Genomic DNA, 25,124 nt, shown 5'->3' with positions numbered 1-25,124 from the left:
CCCACATCGATGATAGCTAATAATGACAGCAATTAGATCTGTTACAGGAGGTGTACAGTGGATCATAGAGAATGAGGCAGAACACACAAAAATATATTTGAGAATCCTCAAATTCATTTAGTGTCTGGTCTGGAACATTTTCTCTGTCGTAAAGGCAGTTGAATGGGGCTTCGACTCAAATCTAAAGGTTAGATTTCAGTGGTCACCGGTTGGAAAATATGCAGTCAGTACTGAAAATTTGAGCAAGCTGTCCCTTTAAGAGGATGAGCTGACACTGCCCTTTACTTTGGCCGTTTTCACAAAACATTTCGCCTCAACACAGACATTTCCTGCAATAACTCAAAGGGAATTTCAGCTAAAAAAAAAAAAAAAAAATCTAAAATGCCACAGCCATGTCACTCTGCAGAATGAATTATGTTCATTGTGTATTTTAGTGTACTGTGTCTAATATGTCATGGCAGGCTAAAAAACATGGTTTTAAACATGGCCCTAAAAACCATTTCAAGTTAAAAATGGCAATGCATTAAAAAAACAACAACAACAATCTGCTTCAGATTCCACAATAATAAAACATAAAAATGAGTGTATGATCTATTTATTCAAACATCTGACACACACACAGACAAAGTTATAATATTACCAAGTAAAAGAGATGAAATCACAAACCAAACTGGAATATTACACCAGTAATACAAAAGACATGCAAATACTTAACAGCTAGAAAGAAGAAAAGCCAGTGTTTAAAGTACAGTAGCACCAATCTGAATGGAAAATCCAAAGCAGTGATCCACAAATAATAAAGAAAGAAAGAAGAAGAAACACAAAGCGCCAGGATACCTGATTGGATTCACAACAATTCAGTGAACAATCCGTCAGAATGAGAGGCTGAACACACAAAGACAGAGAGGACATTTAGCAGTTTGTCTGGCTGCCTGCTTTTTCTGACTCCACACAAGTAGCCACACACCGTTCATATGCCCCATTTCCTTGTACAATACAGATATGGTGTAGCACAATCTATGAAAAATGCCTGTATCATAATAATAGTAATAATAAAAAGAGTGCTTGTTTGACTTACAAGGTGAAACTGGCAGCCTAACATATGAATAACGTAGCCTATGAAGGATGTTAAATTGTCCTGTAGGTGTACAAAATATCCATACGTGTACAGCCCCTTTTCATCAATTAATAAACAAAGAGCAATAATTGTCAAAAAGAGTTTTTCGCCGAGCACTGAGACAGCTGTCCAGCAGAAGAGAGGCCAGTCCTCTGTGTGGAATATTCCAGTCTGTCAGCGGCGCGCGGGGCTGAATGGCGCAACCCACCGGAGAGGTTTTTTTTTTTTTTCCTCTCTCTCTCTCTTCCAAACAAAGGCCTAGAAATAACCTTACTGGCGGATTTGAACGCAAAATTTTCACCTTTGTTACACTTAAAACCTTCTTCACTATTTTGTCTCCTTTGCACTGAGGGTGGGGGGTGGGGGTCTAGAAAGCAGGGTTGGATCGACAGGAATGGCGTTTACAGCCTCGTGACCTGCAAATGGTGGAACGTGCGCACTTGGCAGCCGGATATAGGAGTGGATAACAAGAAAAACAGGCCGTTGACACGCCGACTACAAATTGTGTGTCCTCATACACTCTACACACACCAAAAAAGAAATTGTCTCACAGTATAAAAGTGGCGCACTTACATACCACTTAGACGCACGCTAATACAGACTCTCCCTCTACTTTCAACTTCTTTACCGAACAACAGATAAAATTGCATCATGTTAATTTATACTATCTGATCTGCGGCGCTTCGAACACACGGTGCTGGTGATTCGCCATTCTTTGTCTCGAGCCAGAGAGCACGCGCGGAAACCCGAAGCAGCCCCAGTGTTATTTTCACCCAGATACAAAAACAGCAGGGCTAATGCAGACGATTCCCGATGACCTTATATGGCAGTGTGGGGGTGCAGCAACACGCTCGAGCTCCCATGGCAACCGTCCAGAGCTCTCGGATTACTGCCGTTGCCAGGGCGAGTCAGCCCAACAACCGACAGCCTGCATGCGCTGTTTTATTAACGTTTCCTTCTCTACACGCACTGTCGACGATTTTTCTTCTTATTTCTTGATAAGCGTGCACCCATTCGAGTAAAATCACCCCTGTGCCGGTCGCTGCAAATACTTCCTGTTGAATCACCGAGAAAAACTTGACTCTTCCCCGTGTGAACGAGCCTCACCCAGTTATGGCGCAGCAACATTTTACAGCACAGTGCTCTCCTTTGTCTGTAAAGAAGCCATTTTGAGACAAGAGGACAGCAGAGAAACCATTGAACAAATGTAGCCTACATGTCACCACAGGGTCTCTGGACAAGGGGAAGCAGTGAAATATACGAGATTTCTCCCCATAAGACTCCTTTGCTCGTTTAAGACTTGGATTACATGTTTTGAATACTAACTGTAAGTGTACAATATCAATCAAAATATGGCTTACATTTTACAAAAGTCGATATATTTGATGATAACGTTTTAACCACAGTTAATGTTCATGTCGTCTGTCCTGTATTATATTAACACGTAAACATATAAACTGGCAAATTCAGTGAAAAAGCTCAAAAATCCATTACCTTTCAAAACAACACTTCCTTGTGGTTTAATATGATGTGGCTCTGTTAGAAATGTCGAAATGGAAGCAGGTTATACTTGACTGCAATCCTGTCTTCAAGGAGAGAGAGGAGATGGTTTTGCATATTGCCCACACAGATGATGCTTGAAGATGCATATTCGCTGGCTGAGAGGCAATGCCTACCACTGATCAAAAAGTTGTCAAAAGAGATCTTTCTGTCGTGCTAATGGATTCCTTCCTTCTCAGGAGACGCTTTCCCACCCCTTATTAATGCCATTATTAGAGGATCCGAAGATGGAGCTGAAAGCATTCCTCCTGCCCCTGCGTTTAGGCCTGTTAACTGCATTTCACCAAAGTGCTGAGGTAAATATTTTCACCATAAGAGTTTTCCCTCCATCTGTTTCCTCTTAGGTTTGACAGGCTATTTTTTTAACCGTTGTAGAAACTGTAAAAAAAATAAAATAAAAAAAGACTACCTGGCTGGGCTTATTTAGAAATGTAAATACGCCCTTGAAGCAAGGTCAAGCCGACGTTTACACTTTGGACGCGTTTGGCTCTTAAATGGCAAATGAACAGCACAAACCTAATCGTGCTTGCAGTTGTCTCCACAGTTGTAGGAAGGGCACAACACAAGCCACCAGGGTGTTTAGCGATGCTGCTGTGAGAAGAAAGTGTTTAAAGTCATTCATCAAAGCAAAGGAGTTATCAATCAACAGTCAAAAATGCTATTTAGCAAAAGGCCATTAGTTACCTGTGGCCTGCTTTCTGTCATCTGAGGAGCAGTGGTATACAACGTGGACTGTAGGCTGTACATTTATGTCAGCATGCCAGTGAACATATTGAATCAACATTTGCCATTTATGTGATTAAAATGAATGATCTATAGTTTAACTGACAGAAAACACTTTTAATAACAGTAGCTGCATGCCTCACATTTTACAGTATTAAATTACCAAAAACGGTTCAATTATTTGAAAAGAGTTTTAACTTACTCATTGCTACTCATATACTATAAGGCCATAAGTGCAATGCCAACAATCAGCCATCACACTGTCACTTTAACTGTGTTGTTTTTTTTTTCTAATGCCACATCTCCAAAATCATAAAGCTGTTTATTCACAACATTTGGTTTCTTTTCACTTAAGAAATATAAATACTATTTTAATGGGTGTGCCATGACCTAGTTAAGACAAAGATGGATTCCAGGCAGAGGAAAAAAGGCTCAAAATGTCACAGGGTATCACATCCAGTACATTCTCTTCCTTCTTCTCAATCCTTTAAAAGGAGGAATCATAGTTTTATCATAGTCCGTGAGAGATGAGGAAATCAAGTGTAAGATCCCTTTTGGAACAAAGGAAACCCATATAGGCCATTGAGTCCTGTTTTAGGAAAATGGCTGCCGGGAGCGCGCGGCCCCCTCTCTCTGCTCTCTGTTGAAGGACTCCTGAGCCGTGCTTCTAATAGCAGACAGCTCCTCTGCTGCTGCGCTCTGATTGGCCCGCCGAGCTGCCGCTGTTAACCAGCCAATTGCCCGAGCACTGCAAAACACCAGGCAATGTCAACCAAAATCCGGTTTCTTCGACACAAACAGTTCACCAAAAAAAAAACAATTAAACACGAGAAATCCACAAGGGTCTGACGTTATAGAAAAATTAAAGCTCCACATTAAAGCTTTTGTGCGTGTAAAAGCGAGGACTCGCACAACGGTTAGTTTGTTGGTCCGTATTAACTGACAGAAAGACGTAATAAACCGTCGCATTCCAACGGTTACAAACGTTAGCTTAACTGTTAAATTCGACTCCTTACCAACTGAGTTTCGCATTAAAATTCTATCCCCCTGCTCAACAACAACAGCAGCGGAGTCCTCATTGACTTGTCTGTGTTTTCAAATAAGGCCTAACATGTTTGAATTTGTGAACGGCCGCTGGTCTGTACACAGAACACCTGCGAGCGAATCATTTTTATTGCCTGTGGTGGCAGTTAAGAAGATATTGCCCCCTGTGTCTATCTTGTGTTTGCCATTTTGAGTAAATGCAACCGGCAGATTCGACACAAAAAAACGAATCAGAGGTTTGGCGACACGAAACTGTTTACCAGCGCCGGAATATACTCACGTATGCACACGTACGTGGTTTAAAAATATAAGCACTTTATACACGATGATATGAGCGTTAAACGAGCAGTGGAAATAGAAATAAGTTCGTAGCGAATGTGCGGCTAGCATCGGAGGTGGGCAAGCCTAGCGGTGTATTGTGGGAGAGACAGAAGCTAGAGACCAGAGGCACACAATATGTGTTGGCTCTCGCCGAAAAGGAGGCAGTATTCTTCAAGCTAAATCATGTAATGTAAGCGGCGAAAGGAAAGCGATTTCCGTCGTTTCATCAATCAAAGAGAAATTACTCGATCGGACGAACCATGTCCAAGCCAGGCGAAAGAAACAGACTGAACGAAGACCATGGCAGAAAGCAGAGTTCAAGTAAGCTTGTTCTTTTTTTTTCCTCTTTCTCCAGCCCTCCTAATGCCTGTTTTCCGTAACTGGGATATACGCTAGATCCCGTTTTCGCTCTCACTTGGGCTAACCCCTTCCACCGAAGTCACCCATCTGTAACGTTTGGCTGCTACAAAGTGTTGGGGGCTGCTAACGGGACCGTGGTAAGCGTTGTCTCACGGTAGCTCCTCTCTCCCTGTCGCTGCCTGTCGTTTCAGGTTTGGCGAACGGCATGGACAGTCATCCCGTCTGCGGCTCGGCAGAGAAGCGGAGTCACCACTGGAGAAGTTACAAGTTGATCATCGACCCGGCGCTGAAGAAGGGATCCCACAAGCTGTATCGCTACGATGGGCAGACTTTCAGCATGCCCGTAAGTGGACCGCATTTGACGCGGCTACAATAGTAACCGAGTAGCCGACCTCCATGATAGGTTACAATGCGGCCGTGTTGCCGTGGCCGGCCACGGGCATGTTCCAGCATCTCGAGCGGCGTGTCGGAGGCGCACGTTTTGATCAAACGCCGCGTCCGGATTGCGTAAAAGTACTTTGCAACAAGTTCGAGCTCTGTGAAGTTGTGAATGGGATGGATAACAGTATTGTGTCTCCCCCCCCCCTCCTCTCCCACAGAACCCCGGGATACCACCAGTGGACATCGTCCGAGACCCGAGGATCGGTCGTCTCTGGACGAAGTACAAAGAGACGGACCTTCCGGTGCCGAAGTTTAAGGTATGTACTCTGACAGAAAGCACGATGCCCGCTTTTTCCATGTGGAAAAGGGGGGCTGTCAAAAGTTGCAGACACACCCCCCTTCACTCATCTTTTGGATGTGGAGTGAAAGTATGATTGTCGGAGGGCTGTGAAATCCAAAATAAGCACAATCTGATGCGTGCAGAGGGCTGATTGGATTTGCGTGTTCATCGTTCCCCCTCTGGCACTACTGTTCTTATCTCAGCTGTCAGAAATGACCCTACATGGCGCAACGTTAACCCCAAAGCACTCATGACATTAACTCCCCTCATTCCTCCTCCAGATCGATGAGTGTTACATCGGCCCCGTGCCTCCAAAGGAGGTGACGTTCGCCAGGCTGAACGACAACATCAGGGAAGGATTTCTTACCGACATGTGCAAGAAATTTGGAGAAATCGAGGAGGTGGAGATCTTGTACAATCCGAAGAACAAGAAGCACCTGGGAATTGCCAAAGTTGTTTTTGAGAGCGTGAAAGCCGCCAAAGTGGCCGTGCAGTCGCTCCACGACACGTCTGTTATGGGAAACATCATCCACGTGGAGCTGGACCCGAAAGGTAAACAGAGATTCAGCTGTTCGAGGAAAAGACGAGTAACCTACATTTAAGCACGATCAGCCCGCACTCCGCTGCAGGAGCGAAGCGATGCTTTACGTGGAAACGTTGCCTTGTTTTTTTGAATCATTCGGAGGACAGGGGTCACGTGTGTGAATTTACGTGCGTTGCCTGGTAACGTGGGATAATTGAATTTCATTGAATGTTATCCTGCTCCCACAAGCCCAGAGCTGAGGGTGCCATGTACTCCCACTGTGCATAATTTCAGACCTGTAAACAAACAGACGCGATCTGTCAGAGTCCTCTCCCCTTCACACCGATACATTGAAATGAAAAACGCTTGAATTTTAGTCGTGTTTTTTTTTTTTTTTTTTTTTGCCTTCGTTTTTATTCCACGACTGCTGATGCAGAACAGAAACTGAAGTTCCTCTCAGGGCATTGTTGAGTATTTGTTATTTGACTGGCAGCAGTTTGGCATCTGTGCTAATTTCTATGTGATTTAATTACAGTGTTGTGCAGTTCTTACTGGCAATAATTGTTTTATAGAATCTAAATAAGAATTGGAGTTGGTGAGTGTTGCATATTGTGTAGGATATGTTAATTTTTTGAAGGCATGATCAGGCCATGTTTTTACTGCATCGGCTGTATGCATCACATGTTTTGGATTACAATATATTAACAGTATTTATAAATGATGCAGAATATTAGTTTGTAAGGCTCCTACATTTTGGTTTGGGTTAGACGCGCTTCAATAAAGCTCCCTGGCATTTAGCCTGCTTTATAAACTAGGCATCAGACCCACACATGTTTACCATTCTGCAGGTGAGAATCGCCTCAGGTACTTCCAGCTCCTGATGAATGGCAGCTACACTCCGCGGACCCTGCCTGTCGGTGGAGAGGAGGCCAGAGAAGTTTCCCCTCGCAGCCTGGCAGAAGCCTTACTGGTAAACAGTCTTCTAACTATATGCAAAATAGATTTTTTTATTCATTTGTTGTGCATGATTGTGGTTTTTATGAAATCACTCCCTTAACTTTGACAGTGGGAGTCAGAGTACAGCCTCTACTGTTTTTTGCAAGGTCAGCCTGGAGAGCAGTTGCATTCTGTTGTGCAGATGTGATTACTGAACTGTAGCGTCGCTTTGTAGAAGTAAACCAACTTGCCAATCTGTGCCGGCATCGTTATGTATGATCCACTTTATCAGCGCAGCAGGTGTTGGAGTAGAGCAGAGGAAATGTTATCCAGACCCTTGCCTGTGGACTGAAATCAAAAATGCCATTGAAACCTGCACTTTGGCCTTGTGGCATGAGATCGCCCAGGCAATCATCCAGCTCTTTAGCATGACAGCATAAGTTGCAACTTAAAAACATTCTCAACAAAGTGTCAGGAGCGTGCATGTTTTTCTGTGGCACCTCGATTCATTCCCATCCTGTTTGTCTCCTCGCAGGCCTGCGAGCCCATCCGCAGGTTGTCAGAGAGCAGCATGTCTGCTGTCGGAGGAACGTTGCCACCCAGCAGCTCCACCACTCCTCTGTCCCTGGAGACGGGCTACTCCAGCCTAAGGCAGGACACGCCGCAGTCCCAGGGAACCCCTCATACCCCACGCCAGACAGGTACGCCCTTCTCTCAAGACTCCAATTACTCCAGTCGGCAGTCCACACCTGCGTACCAGGCCAGCCGGCCCGAGAGCTCCGGAGGTTACAAGTCTCGCAGACACGAGAGTAAGTTCCAGGATGCATACAACCGCAGACCGGAGAGGCCTCAGTACCGCAGCAACATGTACCGAAGTACGACGTCCGAACAGGCTCCCTTCAAACAGCACCAAGTCACCCCACCAGAACCTCCACCCTCTACCCCCTCCTTCACCTACACAGCGCCTCCCCCTGCTACGCCCAACTTCAAGTCTGCCTTCTCGCCTTACCAGGCTCCTTTGCCCCCTGCTTTCCCCCCGTCAGAGCCAGCTTTCCATCACCCAGCCCAAAGGGAGGGTGAGTACCTCCGACCGCCGCAGCCACCTCTGGCCGCTGCCACTGACTTTTTGCCCGTCAAGGAGAGGCCAGAAACTCCTCCGATCCCAGAGCCCCCACCGGAGCCCGTGCCCCATCCGACCACCCCTCCTCCACAAACGCCAGAGCACTGCCCCTCACCTGGCTCCCCCACACTGGATCCAGAGCGCAATAGCCTGGACTCCCGCATCGAGATGCTCCTCAAGGAGAAAAGGACAAAACTATTGCCGTTCCTGGAGGAGCGAGACTCGGACACTGAGGTGCGAATGGAGGGAAGTCCCATTTCCTCCTCGTCCTCCCAGCTATCCCCCATTCCCCCTTACACGAGCAGCTCCCAAGGTGGCCAGCAAAATTCCCGTCCCTCGAGCACAGGCTTGGAGGACATCAGCCCGACCCCACTGCCAGACTCGGAAGATGAAGAGCCGATTCCTGGAACTGCCTCCCTGCTCAAGAGAATCAGCTCTCCTGTCCAGGAGAAGACGAGCAACAGTGACCTCAAAGATGGACATTTTCGAGGCCACACTCCCACTGATAAAATGGACACGGTAAGACAAAGACGGTTTTCTTGCATTTGCATGAAACAGGTAACTGCTTGTTTACATAATAATATGCATCTTTCCATATGTTTATTACATTTCACATTGAACATGTCGCTGAGACGAGCTCACATTGACAGTTTTAATGAGTTGATAACAGCATGGTGCTGCTGTGCACTCACAGCGTTGAATGACAGTTACGCAGAGGACACAGGAAGTGAGGTCTCGTTTCAGTGCACGTTGGTTGTAGTAAACTTTCTCTTTTGTTTCATTCTGCCTTGAAAAGGAAGTTCCGGTTTCGCAACAATCCATGTATGAAGCTACCGCAGAAAAAGATGTCTGCTGTTTCAGTTAACTGATGCTGTTTGATGTGTGAACAGAAGCAATGTCTTTAAAATGACATTTGTCTCAGAACTACCTTTAAAAAGGTGTGTTTGATAGTGCAGTAGTCTCTGAATATCCATGTAAAAGCAGGTAGAACAGTGGGGAAAAGTTATGAATGAAAAGTTGTTGATGAATAACTTGCAGCCTCACAAATACCTTCACATTCATATGAAGCTGATCTCCCTGCTTGAAGTCACAGTAACACCATCTGGCCTGTGTTGTTGAATTTCTACACTCTGTGCTGCGCTTTGAAAGGAGAAATAAGAGCTGTTGCGCTGTTGGGGAATTGAACACTCTTGTTTCCTCTTTCTAATACTCCGACACACGCTCACATGGACGAAAACACAGTTTGGCTGTTGGCCCCATTCAGCACCACACTTCCTGGTTTTGCTGAGCCTGACAGTCAGGATTGGCCGCAGCGTCTCGTGTCTCACATTTCAAGTTATCACAAAGCGAGCACTGCAAACAGGTCATTTGGGTAACGACGGCACTCCCATGCTGAGTTTACTCTACATAGCCTCTGCAGAACTTGTAACAGAGATTCTTTTAGAATAACAAACAGCTGGGACGAGAATTCAACACTGATCTGTTTAATGGTGCAAGTGTCGCATTCATATTATCCACTCTGGTCTGAGGAATAAATAGTGTGAACTTGAGCAAACAGGTCTGTTTGGAAACATGCTGACCACCGACACGGGCAGGTGTGTTTGACTGTGCTCACACGAATGCTAAACTTTGAACTCAGATCAGCCCTTTAATCATTTGTTGCCCTTATTTTGAGCAACTCACAGACCTCAGTGCTTTTTTTTTTTTATTGCATCGACCAAACTGTGTCCGACCTACAGCACCGAGTGCTGCAGCCTGGTCAGATTCACAATCTTGTTTATTTATTCTTTGATCAAATATTTGCTGATTTTTTTTTTTTATTTTTTTTTTTAAATCTGCCAGTTTTACTCAGGCAAAGTTATCTCATGCCTGCTTGTTTTTAGACATGAAACATTTGAGAACTTCTGCTTATTTTGTTAAATAAATGTTTATTTTTCTTACAGTAAGGTATCCAAAGAAAATCACAGTTTTGTATCTTGACTAAAACTCTATTGTATCAGAACTATTATTGAAAAAATGTCAAGTTCTACACATAATTAGTTAATGCCAAAGGTGCAGATTGAAATTGCTTGCCTTTTCCTGAGGGTTTTGACCTTATCTTAAGGTCTTCAGAAGTAGATGGTGTTTGCTCCGTTATCATAGAGATAAAAAGGGGCAGATAATTGCACTTGTGTAACCTGTGAAAAAGAGATGTTGACCTTGCAGAGTCCTGACAGGCTGTCCCCTTTTCTCTCAGGGTCACCAGTCGTCAGGAGAAGACATGGAAATCTCTGACGATGAGATGCCAGGGACTCCAATCAGCAGCGGAGACTGTGGAAAGGGCATTGTTGTAAACTCAGCAGTGTCACCGATGCAGACCATCTCCATCCCTCCTCCCGGCTTTCCCCCTCTCCCACATCAGGCCGGCTTCCCGATCCCACATCACCACCTGGCCCCTCACTCTGCCGTCCCGGGGCATCCTGCTCACCTGGCCGGTCATCCCGGAGTGCCTCCCCATATGCTGCCACACATGGGCCCCTACCCTCATAGCATGATGCCACTGATGCAGATGGAGCTGATGAACTGCTTGCAGTGGAGCACTGTTCCCATGTCCTTCCAGATGCAGCAGCAGATGTTGAGTCGCATGGCTCAGACGAGAGGGCCTTATCCTTATCCACATTTTATGGACGGTGGTGCGTCAGGGCCATTTGGGGGACCGTACCCTCCTCTGTCTATGGGTGCCACACCTAGCGGCGCAGGAGCACCCGGACAACAGTGGCAGCATCCGAGTATACCAAAGTTCAACCCTACTGTTCCTCCTCCTGGATATGAGACCAAAAAGGAGGATCCCCACAAGGCCACTGTTGACGGTGTGCTGCTGGTCATTGTCAAAGAGCTGAAGGCCATCATGAAGAGGGACCTCAACCGCAAAATGGTGGAGGTGGTGGCTTTTAGAGCCTTTGATGACTGGTGGGATAAGAAGGAACGCTCTGCAAAGGTGAGTTATACAGTACAGTTTTAGTCAAAGAGGCAAAGCACATGCACAGTATGTGTGGTAAACGTATACCTGTACTGACTCCCGACGCCGCCTTCTGTTAAATACATCACCAAAACAGTCTCGTAAGGTCCCTATATATGATTTAATAATGTATGATAGAGGCCATGCATTGCAGGGACATGAAGAACCTGTCATTCAGTTTGCAGATTATTTGCAGATTATACTCTTGCACTTTTGTATTGTTCATTATAATGTTTGTTAATAGAGTAACTGCCTGGCATTAAAGATCCCGCTCTTTATCTCCCAGGCATCTTTGACACCGGTGAAGGGTACAGAGGGGAAAGAAGAAGAAAGACCCAAACCCAAAGAGACGATGGGTTCAAGTCTGCTGGAGAACTGGAACAAGGGCGAGGGGCTGGGCTATGAGGGAATGGGCCTGGGAATCAGTCTGCGAGGAGCCATCCGCTTGCCCTCCTTCAAGGTGAGCCTTGAAATTAGTTTTTTGGTAAACAAGGACATGGAGGGAGGCTCTTATGTTTTCCACCGGTTGAGTTGCCTGTCAGTGGTCAACGGTTGCGTGTTGTGTTCAGGTGAAGAGAAAGGACCCACCTGAGGCTGCATCAGCAGGCGACAGCAAACGAGCCCGGCCTTCAACGCCAGTCGATGACGAGCTGGAGGATGAAGGTAACCCTCCACTGTCAATACAACAGAGCAAATTCTCTTTGGGCCACACTTTTACACTCGTAGTTCTCCTGCTGTTATGAAATCGCCAACAACTCATTTATCCTGTGGTTCATCTGTCAGACCGCGATCGAGACCCAGCTGAGCTCCCTTCAGACGATTCCAAAATGGACGCCGACGGTATGGCATCGAAGCGACGGCACTCGCGGCCACTTGAACTGGACAGTGAGGGAGAGGAGGAGCTGGACACCTCGGGGAAAGAGGAGGAGTCATTATCTGACAGGGAGGAGGAGCCTGATGAAGCGAAAGCTGCTGATAGGCTGTTAGGTCATGTAAGTCCTCTGAAAAATGACCATTAATTGTGTGTCTGTGTTTCACAGTCTGCATTGAATATTTGTGCATTTTTAACAAAATTTTATGATTTGTAATCATCTCTTAGGAGAGTGGCGATGAGGAGGGTGATGATGAAGACGAGGGAGACTCATCCAGTGAGAGCACCTCCTCGGATTCGTCGGATGACGGTACATAAAATATCAGACAGCAACAGACAGGTTTTTTTTTGTTGTTTTTCTTTAGTTTGTTGTGTGTAATTTAACTTTTTTTTTGTCTCGTATCTGCAGAAGCCGAGAGTTCAAGTTCCTCCAAGACCAGCTCAGACTCCTCAGAAGAGAGCTCCTCTGAGTACGAGTTAAGCTCGGAAGAGGACGAGGATGAGGAGGACAAAGAGGCGGCGACGGCACACGATGTGGAGGCCGAAGGCAAAGAGGCCAAGACCTCCTCGTCCTCTTCATCCTCTTCATCTTCGTCCTCTGATGAAGAGGAGAGGGAGTCAGAGACAACGGCACAAAGCCCTCCTCCGGGACCAGCCCCAGAGGATAAGGAGGACCAGAGAAGCAGGGAGGTGCAAAGCAGCAAGCCCAAACGCAGACCTCCTAGTCCCGAGGAGGAGGTGATGAAGGACTTGAAGCCGCTGTCACCCAAAGGCATCCCAGGTGAGCGTCTGCTCCTAAATCTGTATTATTCAGGTCAAACGTGTAGAATTTCTCCAGAGCTCTTCATGATTTTGAAGTATTGTTTTCAGAGCTTAAATGAAATGAATCCTTTTTCTCGTCTTGTAGTCAAAGAGCCAGACATCAGCGTAGACGGCAGCATTCACGTGCTGAAGTCTGAACCTCGGGAGCATGTAGCAAACATTCGGCCACCCACTCCCACAGGCGCCCTGCCCGACAGCTACCAGGAGACAAAAGCCAAAGGTAAAAGAGAGCCTGAGGAAGTTCCCTGCACCCCGGGTCCACTAGCCCCATCCCACCTAGATGCAAACACGCCTGTCCCCAAATCTGCCTCCGCTTCTTTAATGCACCTCCCACTCCCTCCTCACCCGGCAGTAGAAGGCCGCTCCCTCCTTCATCCACCCCCTGGTCCCCTGCCTGACCTCCCTCAGCGGGCCAGGCTCCCCACAGACGAGGATATCCCCCGCACACCGGGCAGGGACCTGATGGAGCGTGCCCGAAGTCTGGGCAAGTCCCAGAGCACGGACACGGTGCCCATCACACCTGGAAGCGATGCCCCGCTGACGGGCAGCAGCCTGATGCTTAGCTCCCCGCACATCCCTGGCAGCCCCTTTTCCTACCCTGCGCAGTCCCCCGTCCTTAGTGCTGGAGTCCCCCGCACTCCAGGAAGAGACTTAACCTTCACCCCCGTCTTCCCTGATCCCACAGCACTGACTCTTAATAGAAAAATATCCTCTGAGAGCCTGGACGATAGACCGGTTTTTAAGGAGCCGCCCATCAGCGCCCTTCCTAACCAGGCCCTGTCGGCTGGAACAGAGCATTCAGCCAGTGTCCCTGAAGATCTGCCCGCTGGTCTCACTGTAGATATCCCTGTGCCATCAGATACTGCCCCATCAAAGAGGAAACCTGGACGTCCCAAAGGCAAGAAGACCCCAGCTGCCTCTGCAGCTGACGAGTCTTCGGAGCTCTCATTTGAGTCCACCCCTCTGCCTCACGACATACATCTTGCTGATCTATCCATGCAAAGGATGTCTGCCAAGTCCCCCAACCACCCAAGCCTGGACTTCCGGGAAGGAGAGGTGGAGCCTCAGACGGTTTTGCCTGCAGAAGACGGCTTCCTGTCCTACGAAGAAGAGGCACCCGTGGTCGTGAAGCCTGCACGGAGGCCGCGGCGAGGCTGGGAGGAGCTGCTGCTGGACAGCCTGTCCCCCGTCACCTCACCTCCCCGGCCATATTTCACCCCGCGCTCTGAGTTTGAGGAGATGACCATCCTGTATGACATCTGGAACGAAGGTATAGACGAGGAGGACGTGCGGCTTCTGCAGATCACATATGACAAGATGCTGCAGCAGGATAACGGCAACGACTGGCTCAACGACACGCTGTGGGTCAACCATCCTCATATCCTTTACTGCTTAACATCGGCTGATATACAGCAAAAGCAACCAGTAATATTAATGTATATGTCACTTTTCAAAACAAAGTTACAAAGTGCTGATCTAGGTGATCAGCCCAGTGAAATAACACTATTCTTTTTTGAGAAGTTGTTTTGTACTGTGTGTATCAAATAGCAGCCCCCTCTGGTGGTGAAAGTGAGGAACTTTTTGGCTGGCAGTGATTATCTGTCGAGCTTCAGAAGTGTTTTGGTATCTCAGCTGTGGTTCAAGGCCTTTTCAGTGTATTCCTTGACTCCCCTGCACCTACCAATATCCCTTGGGTGAAGAAAAAGAGGAGAGACGATGGCATGAGGGATCACATGACCGGCTGCGCGCGAAGTGAGGGATACTACAAGATCGACAAGAAGGACAAGATCAAGTACCTCCAGAGCACGAGGCTGCAGTCAGAGGAGCCGCCGGTCGACACACAGGTGGGCTGCAGACAACAGCCTATACGTGAGATATATGTGAACCTGCTGTGAGCGAACACATCTGACTCCACCTTCTCTCTGCAGGGTATGAGTATTCCCGCCCAGGTCCACGCCTCCACCAGAGCTGGCTCGGAGCGGCGGTCGGAGCAGCGGCGTTTGCTGTCCTCGTTCGCGTGCGACAGTGACCTGCTGAAGTTCAACCAGCTTAAGGTAAACGCAGACCCACAGAACTTTGGTCCAGTGAGCAGACAGACAGACAGACAGACAGGTGCAGCAGAGGCAGGCAGTTGGCGCACACCGGTCCTGACACTTTGCTCCACCTTTCTCTTTTCAGTTCCGTAAGAAAAAGATCAGATTCTGCAAGTCGCACATCCACGACTGGGGTCTGTTTGCTATGGAGCCCATTGCTGCGGACGAAATGGTGATCGAGTACGTGGGGCAGAACATCAGACAGGTGAGGGGCTGTCGATTGCTTCATTTAAAACGGGTATTCTGCAGGCATGTGAACAATTATTACACACCAGTCGACTTCCATTCATCTGACACACACAGTTTCTGTCACAGTTTCTTATTCGTCCAAAATGTAGATATATGTTTCACATTTTCTTTTCCAGGATTTGATAATGAAGAAATATTTGATATGAATAATTCACACTTTATGATGGATTATACTGTGTGCATGTGGGCTACAAAATGCATTTCAGTTTGTAACAAAAAAAAAGGTTAAACTTTCACTCAGGTTTCACTCCAGTCGAATGAGGTCACAAACTTTTCTCACTTAATGGGGGTCAAGGGTCAGAATGTGAATCGTTTGCTAAAGCACCAGAACCGACGAGTTACGCAGGTCTGCGCAGCCCTCAAAACCTCTAACAAGTGACCCTCTTCCACTGGCAGGTGATCGCGGACATGCGGGAGAAGCGCTACGAGGAGGAGGGCATCGGCAGCAGCTACATGTTCCGTGTCGACCACGACACCATCATAGATGCTACGAAGTGCGGCAACTTCGCCCGTTTCATCAACCACAGCTGCAACGTAAGACAGCATCTGCACAGTGTCCCTTTCTTATAAAAGCATGAAACAGAGAGTTGGAAAACAACGGTATTCTAATTATATTAATATTCTAATTATTTTCTTTCAGCCTAACTGTTATGCGAAGGTCATCACAGTGGAGTCCCAGAAGAAGATCGTGATCTACTCCAGGCAGCCCATTAACGTCAACGAGGAGATCACGTACGACTACAAGTTCCCCATCGAGGACGAGAAGATCCCCTGTTTGTGTGGGGCTGAGAACTGTCGGGGAACGCTGAATTAACGTCCACCCGAGGTCCATCCTCGCCAAGCGCTGTCCTCAAACTTCCCCAGACGCATGCACGTCGAGACCCCGGACGAGGAGGAGCTGAAGAGTGAAGGTTTTGTTTGGGAGCAGAAACCTGCGAGTCGTCCGGATGGAGTTCAGCTACCTGTAAGGCACTCTTCACACGTTTAACTCTAGATCGTTTACGATTAATGGTGCTCATGAAATGAAAACCGCATAGTTTTTTATGCCCGTGACCCAGAATTTACTCAACACTTGACTTGCTGGTGCAGCATTTTCTCCCCCTCCTCTCAACGTCGGACAGTATTTCAGCACGGTTCCCTCTCACGTCCAGTCCTGGTTTTGTACAGTTTTTCCCTCGTTAAGTCTCATAAGCTTTATGTACACCACACGTGGTACAAAAATCAACACAGACTCACATGTTCAGCTGCTTACTAACGCTGTTGAGACGCACAAGCCCACCAGGAAAACGCCTCTCTGTTGGGGAAGTCATGGTCGGCACCTAAGCAGATGGCAGACGGCACTGCTTCCACCCGGCAGCAGGCGGGACGGTGACAGCGGCGACAGCGTGTCGTGGCCCGCCATGGACTGCAACCCTGCTGTCTCGCTCCTACCTCCTCTGCACCAGTTTTCTTGGAAACCAATCAAACTGATAAAAAGAGAATTCAAGCAACAAAAATGATTAAGTCCTGCCTCAAAAAAAAAAAAAATCTGGAATATTTGGATATCACACGTGCTCTCACCAGCCAATGACGGATCATGCTGCTTCCTATTAGTTTATGCAAAAAGTTAAAAATGACGTGCAAAATTTGTATTAATATTCCAGTGTTTTCCAGTTTGGTTTAGGTAGATCTCCTCTTGCTTGTTTCTTCAAAGACACTATAACTGTGTGTGTGTGTGTGTGTGTGTGTGTGTGTGTGTGTGTGTGTGTGTGTGTGTGTGTGTGTGTGTGTGTGTGTGTGTGTGTGTGTGTGTGTGTGTGTGTGTGTGTGTGTGTGTGCGTGCGTGCGTGCGTGCGTGTGTGTGTGAATGTGTGTGAATGTGTGTGTCAGGCTTCTGATTGAGAGAACTTATCAACATATCTCAGTGTATGTAAATGTGAGTGCACTGCCCCCTGTAGGCCGCAGCGCAGAAGGCCGACCGATTGCGCAGAAAGAAAATGAAAAAGCAACGAATTCCTGACTACATCCGCTGGGCAGCGTTTGGAAAATTTTCCATCATTGGAAGAAATAACGACTTCTCATTTTAAGTGCCATATGAATGTGTAACTGTTTATTACCTGAGCGGGCAGGTGACAGGTGCAAACATCTGTTTTTTTTCAGAGAGCTGTCACCTGGAGCTGTGTTCACATGCATGTGCAAAGAATTGCTGCCTTTTTTTCTTTTTTTTTGTCACGGCTGTGGGTGTTTGATGGCCATGTTTCGGCTTCCTTCATCAGTGCCAGGGGTGACCGTCTCATGTTTGTGTGCTCACAGATTCCTCTTCAGCTGCAGCAGTTATTTGTCAACCAGCGTTCAGTGTTTCCTGCGAGACAGAAGTGTTTTTTGCGGCCCGGCGGGCCTCACAGGAGTCCGCCAGGGTCGTCCTTTCTTTCTAAACTCATTAAGATAAAAAAGAAAAAAAAAAAAAAATGAATGCACTCAAGGCTTGCACTTCAGCTGGTCGCCCTCTCTTAGCCAATCAGTTGCCCCCTCAAGACCAAGTCAGTCATTGCTTTTCAGTTGGATTGATTGTGGAGATTTTCTTTTTCTCACCAGTGATGTTTATATTGTATATGATTACTTGTACAGAAGATCTAAAGCTTTTTTATCTTCACAGGGGTAACACTTTTAAGATAAAATTCTCTCTTTTTTTTAACAAAAGACTGAGTATTTAAAGATATTTTCAGGGATCTGTAAAAGGAATCTGAGGGTTTCAGAGGTTGTTTATTTAAAGAAAGGTCCACTGTGTACAGGAAAAGTCTCCACCTCCCTTTTTGAAAGATTGTTTCTTGTAGAAACGTCTTCATTTTCTGCCCATTTGCTTTGTAATCCTAGAATATGTAAATACTGTAACTGTGAATAACTATATAAATATATATATATTTTTGTTCCCTGGGATTTGCTACATGAACACAGCTCAGAGGTCTATGTAACATATGAGGCGAGCGACGAGCTGGTAGCAGGAAATTCAGCTTGTGTCAAGCTTTGTTTTTTTATTTTCTGTTGTAAATTCTATGAAAAGTTGTTTGCGGTGTGGAGAAAAAAACAAAAAGGTGCAGAATCGGCATGGGAAGAGGATTGAAGCATCAGCCTGTTTCTCATGTCTATTTATTACACAAGAAATGTATGAAAAAGGAAAAAAAATGGAAATAAAGCATTTTTGCATACATCCAATAAACAGTGGCTGTTTTTCATGAAGGAGGATTTACTCATTGATCTGAAATGAACCCACAGAGTCTGACTGATCCTGAGTTTTCATGAATGGGAACAGCAGCTGACCAAACAATGGCTCTGTGTCAGGGAGATTTGATGGAGGGTCTGCTCATGTGATTCACTGTCCTCTGACAAACACACACACACACAGCCGGTATGATTCACGCCACCTATAACGAAAGCATTCACCTGAACACTTCAAAACAAAGGCCTAAAGGTGAGCCCCCAAATAAATCTGAGTGGTGAAAGAAAGATATCCACCACTGAGCGAACCCCCTGACCCCCAGCTACTCCCCTGAGCTGCTCAGGAGCTCTCAGATGTGACTGTCTATACTGATCTTGCTCCAGATGTGAATGTGTCTGAGTGTGATCATTAAAATGACAGCACATGATTTGTCTCAAAGCTCTGTGGGCGGGGCTGATGTGTAATCCCATCAACGCATACATGTAGGTCTGACGGTTAAACATGCAACAAGAATGTGACCACGCAAGACCTGTCTGTCACTGCTCCAGGGTCTCACTTTCAAAACGAAAGCTTGAATGTGTGTCAAGTCGTTTAGCGAGTCGAGTCTCGAGGGCCCGAGTTTAAAGCGTACGTCTCTGCAGATTTCACTCATCGTTTCCTCCTTTGGTGTCCTCTCTGTTATTAGTCAGTGAATTCAGCTGCTGCTGGGTTTGTTTCAGCGCAGATCTGCAGCCCGACGTCACCTTTGCCAACCCTGGCAGGGACACAGTCCATAGAGAGAGTGCATGTGGACGTTTATCACTCAGGTTGTGGGGACATACACTGCTCAGAAAAATTAAGGGAACACTTAAAAAACACATTGGATTATGATGAAGGAATTATTCAAGTTGAAAATCTTTAAATCTTTGAATAAAATGATGTAACAGTCAATGGAAACCAAAATCATTGATCATCACTGAGGGCACCCAAAATCAAAGGAAAAAATGAATCCAGCTTGCATGAATTTCATCGCGGCAACTCATAATGTGACTCGGCAGTGTGTTTGGCCCCCGCGTGCCTGTACACACTCCAAAAAACGTCTGGGCATGCTCCTGGTGAGTCAACAAGTTGACAGTTTGGTCAGAAACATGCACACCAGTAGCCTACTGGAGGTCATTTCGTCAGGCTCTGGCAGTGCTCCTTCTGTTCCATCCTGGAGGGGCTGTGCAACCTGACTGGGCTGCAGGCACAGCCTCATGCTACCAGCAGTGACAAGGCCGCTAACAGAACTCAAGACTAGAGAGGAATCAGTCAGGAAGGAGAGAGCAATTGTCCACCACATGCAAAACCATTCCCTTCCTTTTGGGGGGTTGTATTGATTTTGCCTCTCCACTGCACCTGTTGTCACTTTCATTTGCACCACAGCAGGTTCAATTTTAGGGTGAAGACTTGGGTTGACATGAGAGTAGGTTAGGTTTAGGTTTAGGGTCAGGTAGGTGTAGTGGTTCAGTACTAGGCTCAGTCTCCAGGAAGTGAACGTAAGTCTATGCAATGTAGAAACATGACTGCATGTGGGTTAGGGTTAGGAGAGATGAAGGGACGGGAGAACGAGCGGGGAAAGCTATGAAACAGAGGAACACACGCCTCCACGCCGAGTGATCTGATTGGTCAGACCTTATCACTCCAGCTGCGTTCTCTTGTTCTGTTGGTCATGTTTCTAAACTCCTTTGGTGAGCACAGAGAAACTGTCGTGGTGTTTTTAATCGTTGCACTGTTGCTGTTTCAGAGACAAAATGAACCGGATAAACTTTAGATTCCCCCACAGGCTGTGTGGTGTCACAGACTGCATGTGCATGTTCTGCGTTGTGTTATTTCCACCTTTCATCTTGACGCCGACACCTTCGCCGCAGATTTACAACTCACAGGAGCCTTTTTGCATAATAGCCAATGCCTCAGCAAACAGGAAACAATGTAAAGAGAAAACACAAATGTCTCTCACGACTCAAATCAGCCACTGTGACACAGGATAGGATGTGCACGTTTATTGTTTGAATACAGAAAATATTACAAGAGACTCAGTAAAAAGAAAAGGAAAATTGTGAACTGACATTCGAGCGTTGACGATAGACTTTCTTCTGCAGGTGTTTTGGCAGCTGTTCATTGCAGTCTATGTGTAAACTTCTCTACATGCTGCTGGCAAATAGGCAAATGTTGCACACTCATACATCATATTTTGCATGCTGGATGCAGGAGAGTCGGCTCATTAGAGGACTCTTACCTCGAGTTTACCTCAGCTCCTTTTCTTAATGAGCTCTGCGTTCTTCAGCGGGCCTTTTTCACAGCTGACCTTCTGACTCGTCAGAGCAGGAGAAGCACAGGTGGTACTAATGGCATTAACAATGGGCGCGTTCCACTTGAGACAGTCAGTGGGCCGTGTCAGCGAGCCGCCATGTAAAATAACACAACCCTGAAGCAGGTCAAGATGAATGGATTTCAGCCCTTATTGATTTTATCAATTACACCCGTGGTGACGTGTCAAAATGTCTGTGAAAAAGGGCCTTTTATTGAGTTAACTTGACTCAGGATGTACCATGTGCTGGCTTGTTCCGTTTCGGCTTACATGGCACTACAAGATGAGTTGCTGCCCCTCTTACAGGCTTTTCAGTTAAAACTATGAGATCTGCAATATGAAAATACTTGATGCAAACATGTTAAATCCACTAAAACATGATAATATTTACTTTTTATTCACCTTGCCCTTTTGTTTCAGCCATGCTAGCCTTGCTAAGCTTTTCCTCTTGTGCCGTCAACATTCAAATTTCTCCAAAACTTTGTTTTGTCAAAATATTTGCCAAGCTAATGACATTTAGCTGTACTTTGCAATTAGCAAATGTTAGAATGCTAACATGTTAAACCAACATGAACATACCAAATATAATGGCATCAACATGGTAACATTATCATTGTGAGCATGTTAGCATGCTAACATTAGCATGTAGCTCGAGTACAGCCACACTGACCTGCTAGCATGGCTGCCAGCTCTTACACTAGATCTATCTTTTGTCTTTTATCATTTATTCAGTTTTAATATTTGTCAAATAAAGCCAAATGATGTATGTTATGCACATGGCTGCCATCATGAAACACATTTCAGTGCCACCGTTGCTCAGTTCACATTATTTCAAACTGTTAGTAAGATTTTATCACATTTTTCAATGCACTAATGGAGTTAATCCTGCAGAGGCAGCGGGGTACAATCATGAGACATTTAGTAACAACTCAATGTTTTACAGTACTCTTCTTCACAGTTTGTTTTTTATGTTTGTTCTTTGTCCGAGCATTTCTACAGATGTGAAAACTCTTCACTTGTACCCCAGAAACATAGCCTAAAAACATCTTTGCCCGCCGTTGTTTCATGATTTGGACTTAACGCTAAAGTCCAGAGAAAAAGCCTCCCAGCAAAATGATTTGAAGCAGGTGCACTGGCGCAGCTGACCTGAGGGCACGAGCGGCCGTCCCTGTGAGGAGTCTGGCATCTCTGGACATGGCGACGACGCGACTAAAGGTGGGGTGGATGTGCCGGAAGTTGTTCTGCAGAGGCGTCACCTGCTCTGCATCCTCCTCTGTGGAGAAGATCTGTGAGGTAAACTGAGCCAGCTGAGGAGAAAGTATAAAAATCATGTTTATTCACGGCACTCAGGGATCCATTTGCATGATTTTTCTATTTTTGACTTAAGAGACCTACTTGGGACCATGAGATGTAGATGGGGACTTCGTACAGAGTCCATACAACCACTTGAGAACATGGAGGGGTGGTGAGGCTGCCATTATAACGGTAATACTGACTCATGTTGTGCTTGGGCAGGAGGCTCATCAGAGGAAATGGCTTGACTCTAGTAGTTTGGCCTTGGGGTGGGATGCACAACCGCAATGAGAGCAGAGTTACAAACAACACAGCGGGGCAGAAATTCATTTTCTATGTGTGTCCTCTAACCTTTGTAAGCAACAGAGGACAGCTTTTGTGATATATGCCCAAAGTGCACATTGTCTGCGTAAACAACCTGCAAGAAAGGACAAAATCAGGATGCATTTACACGAAAGGAACTAAAAATGCTTCAGTTTGTAGAGCAGACAAGACAAACTGACATCAATAAAGAAACCAAGAACGGCAAGTCCCGTTGGATCGTCCAAGGCTGCCGTCAAATTCGGATGGATGGACTTCATGTTGACTATGTGCATCTAGAAACCAAGAAGCACAGAGATATTAAGGGAGGGCTCCACTGCACCAGCCTGCCGCGACAGGTGGATGGTGACAGTGTAGCGCTGCCTACTGACCGTACTGTACCTCCATCGGGTATCTGCGTCTGTCCACCGTGTGCTCTGAGCCGTTGGTGGCCGGGCCTCCCCAGTGGAAGTGCAGCTGGATGGTGTGGTACACATCTGGAAGACCTCCACCGCTCACCGACATGCCACTGCCAACCTGCAGCACGACTGCGAGCAACCAGAAACGTGTGATCACCAACACAAATGCACAAAATAGAGGTTCATGGCAGTATCTGCTGTATATTCACCAGAGTGTCCGTCGTTTTGGAGCGTCCAGTAGCCGGTTTGGATCGAATCAAAGCCCTCCAGATGTAAAGATCCCAGAGACTCATTTCTGGTCATCTGGTGGTCCAGGTTGATGGGAGAGTGAAGCTCTTCAAGTAAGGGGTGACAAGATGGGAACATGTCTCCCCAAGCATAAGGATCTGAGGATGGCGAAGGTAGAGCAACAGATGTGAAAGACGGAAGACTTGCTGGGGTGGGGGGTCACAAGGTAAATCCTCCAGGTGGTTATTGAGACAGAAAAATATTGATGTGAAAGTTCATTATTGATCTTGGAGTTAAGAAGTTCACTGCTTTCACCACGAGGTCCATTTAGCAGCTGTTCTGGAGCTTTCTGCTGAGGAGGACTGTGATACGATCAAGAGCTCCAGAACAGCTTCTAAATGGACGTTTTGTCACAGAAAATAAATGTACTAACACTCAAATGTCCTTATTTTCTGACGTTGACCTTTGCTTTTTTCTTGTCAAATACATGATACTTTCACCTCTAGAGGCCTCAAATAATTCCTCAGATGACATCTGCTTTGAATATTTGCTTTAATTTAATAAATAATAAAATAACACAGTGCTATTATTTATGTATTTATCAGGATGTTCACATTTCAATGAGTCATATTCTTTATGTTGCTGTCTGTGTTTTAAAATTAAAAAGCACTTCATAGGTTACTTACCACAATGCGTCTCACTGTAACAGTAGTCGTCTGGAATATTAAAAAAAAAAAAAGATGATGAGAACCATTTTTCTTTCCTCCTTTTTTTACAAGCTCGAATTTAATTTAAATAAATACAAGCAAAAAACAAAGCTTTTCTCATGTGAGACTCGACCAGGACCCTCACCTGAATGAACGCTTGAAACAACAATCACCAGGAGAGCAGCGGTCCAAATCATCGTCGGACGGCAGCGGCCCGATGGATGCAGACAGGTGTCGGTATCTGAGGTAGACTGAAGATGAGAGCGAGCGTCCTGCTTTAATCGGAACGGAGGTGAGAGTCCAGTTTTATTTTCCCCTGCTCTGACCAGTCAACCGTGTCATTACCAGTCTAGTGGTCTTTTCTGATCAACAGGCTCATTGATGCAGGACAGCTTCACCCCCCCCCCCCCATCCCCCCGCCCTCCCCTGATGCTGCCAGCATAGATGCACAGTGACCAGTAACAAGAGCCATTCATCCCATGGGAACGTCAGAGGATGTGTGGCACGCTGAATTACAAGGGAACAGAATATATATGGTTTCATATAGAGCAGCACCTAAAGCTCTCTGAACAGCTACAACGATGTGGAAACATAATCCACATAAGAATCCCTCAAATCACTGTCAAATAACATATTATAAGATGTATAGTTTTCCATTTTAATTGCATTATTAACAGTAATATTAAAGCACTGAAACACTCTTTGCTTCAAATAGAAATGTGCTGCATGTGTGTGGTTTATTTTAATGGTTAGAATCAGAGTAAAAATCTAAATATACTGGCTGATTACTCATTTTTAGATTAGTCATTTTATGCTTTCACATAAATGTCTCCCACCTCAAATAAGAGAACTTCCCAAAAATGAAATGATACTGAACTAATCATGTAGCACGTTTGTTTAATATCCTCAACTTGACGTATAAAACCTGTGACATCTCAGGTGTGGTGAGTTTAGAAGTGATGTTGCCTCATAAGCTCAATCACCGTCTTGACTGAGCAGCTCAGCGTTAAGCGTCTCCCCCATCCAGAAGCAGATCATGTGATTCTGTCACTACTCGGCCCGCGTGAACAAAGCCTCTTTTCTCCGGCCACAATGCTTTTCCAGCAGGGTATCACTATCTCTGCTCTGCCCGCTGCCTTATGAGTCACTGTGAGGTGCTCTGTATATCCGCTTCCTTTAAATCATCTGAATCTT

General features: G+C 46.1%; 2 protein-coding genes and 1 long non-coding RNA gene across 3 annotated transcripts; 1 reads left to right on the top strand and 2 right to left on the bottom strand.

Moving 5' to 3' along the window:
* Positions 1 to 578: 578 nt before the first annotated feature.
* Positions 579 to 3,489, bottom strand: LOC139348947 (uncharacterized). Its single transcript, XR_011603426.1, has 4 exons — positions 3,362 to 3,489; positions 3,194 to 3,268; positions 2,612 to 2,703; positions 579 to 2,270 (listed from the first exon to the last, which is right to left on the bottom strand). It is a non-coding gene; the product is annotated as an uncharacterized lncRNA (long non-coding RNA).
* Positions 3,490 to 4,845: 1,356 nt separating this feature from the next.
* On the top strand, positions 4,846 to 17,884 carry setd1ba (SET domain containing 1B, histone lysine methyltransferase a). Its single transcript, XM_070989379.1, has 18 exons — positions 4,846 to 5,086; positions 5,317 to 5,468; positions 5,725 to 5,823; positions 6,128 to 6,398; positions 7,218 to 7,339; positions 7,841 to 8,944; positions 10,662 to 11,402; positions 11,710 to 11,883; positions 11,993 to 12,086; positions 12,207 to 12,415; positions 12,523 to 12,604; positions 12,704 to 13,075; positions 13,202 to 14,494; positions 14,794 to 14,960; positions 15,045 to 15,170; positions 15,295 to 15,414; positions 15,855 to 15,992; positions 16,099 to 17,884. The coding sequence occupies exons 1-18, from the start codon at positions 5,026 to 5,028 to the stop codon at positions 16,270 to 16,272; spliced, it is 5,499 nt and encodes a 1,832-aa protein (XP_070845480.1). The 5' UTR covers positions 4,846 to 5,025; the 3' UTR covers positions 16,273 to 17,884.
* Positions 17,885 to 20,660: 2,776 nt separating this feature from the next.
* Positions 20,661 to 24,298, bottom strand: car15 (carbonic anhydrase 15). Its single transcript, XM_070989109.1, has 8 exons — positions 24,076 to 24,298; positions 23,910 to 23,939; positions 23,205 to 23,381; positions 22,979 to 23,124; positions 22,780 to 22,872; positions 22,628 to 22,694; positions 22,379 to 22,539; positions 20,661 to 22,290 (listed from the first exon to the last, which is right to left on the bottom strand). Exons 1-8 carry the CDS (start codon positions 24,125 to 24,127, stop codon positions 22,066 to 22,068), a joined length of 951 nt encoding a protein of 316 aa, XP_070845210.1. The 5' UTR covers positions 24,128 to 24,298; the 3' UTR covers positions 20,661 to 22,065.
* Positions 24,299 to 25,124: the final 826 nt, after the last annotated feature.

Source organism: Chaetodon trifascialis, chromosome 20, assembly GCF_039877785.1.
Source record: "Chaetodon trifascialis isolate fChaTrf1 chromosome 20, fChaTrf1.hap1, whole genome shotgun sequence".
Lineage (NCBI taxonomy): Eukaryota > Metazoa > Chordata > Actinopteri > Chaetodontiformes > Chaetodontidae > Chaetodon > Chaetodon trifascialis.
The sequence above is the reverse complement of the archived record's forward strand: the minus strand, read 5'-3'. Positions and strand labels throughout refer to the sequence as shown.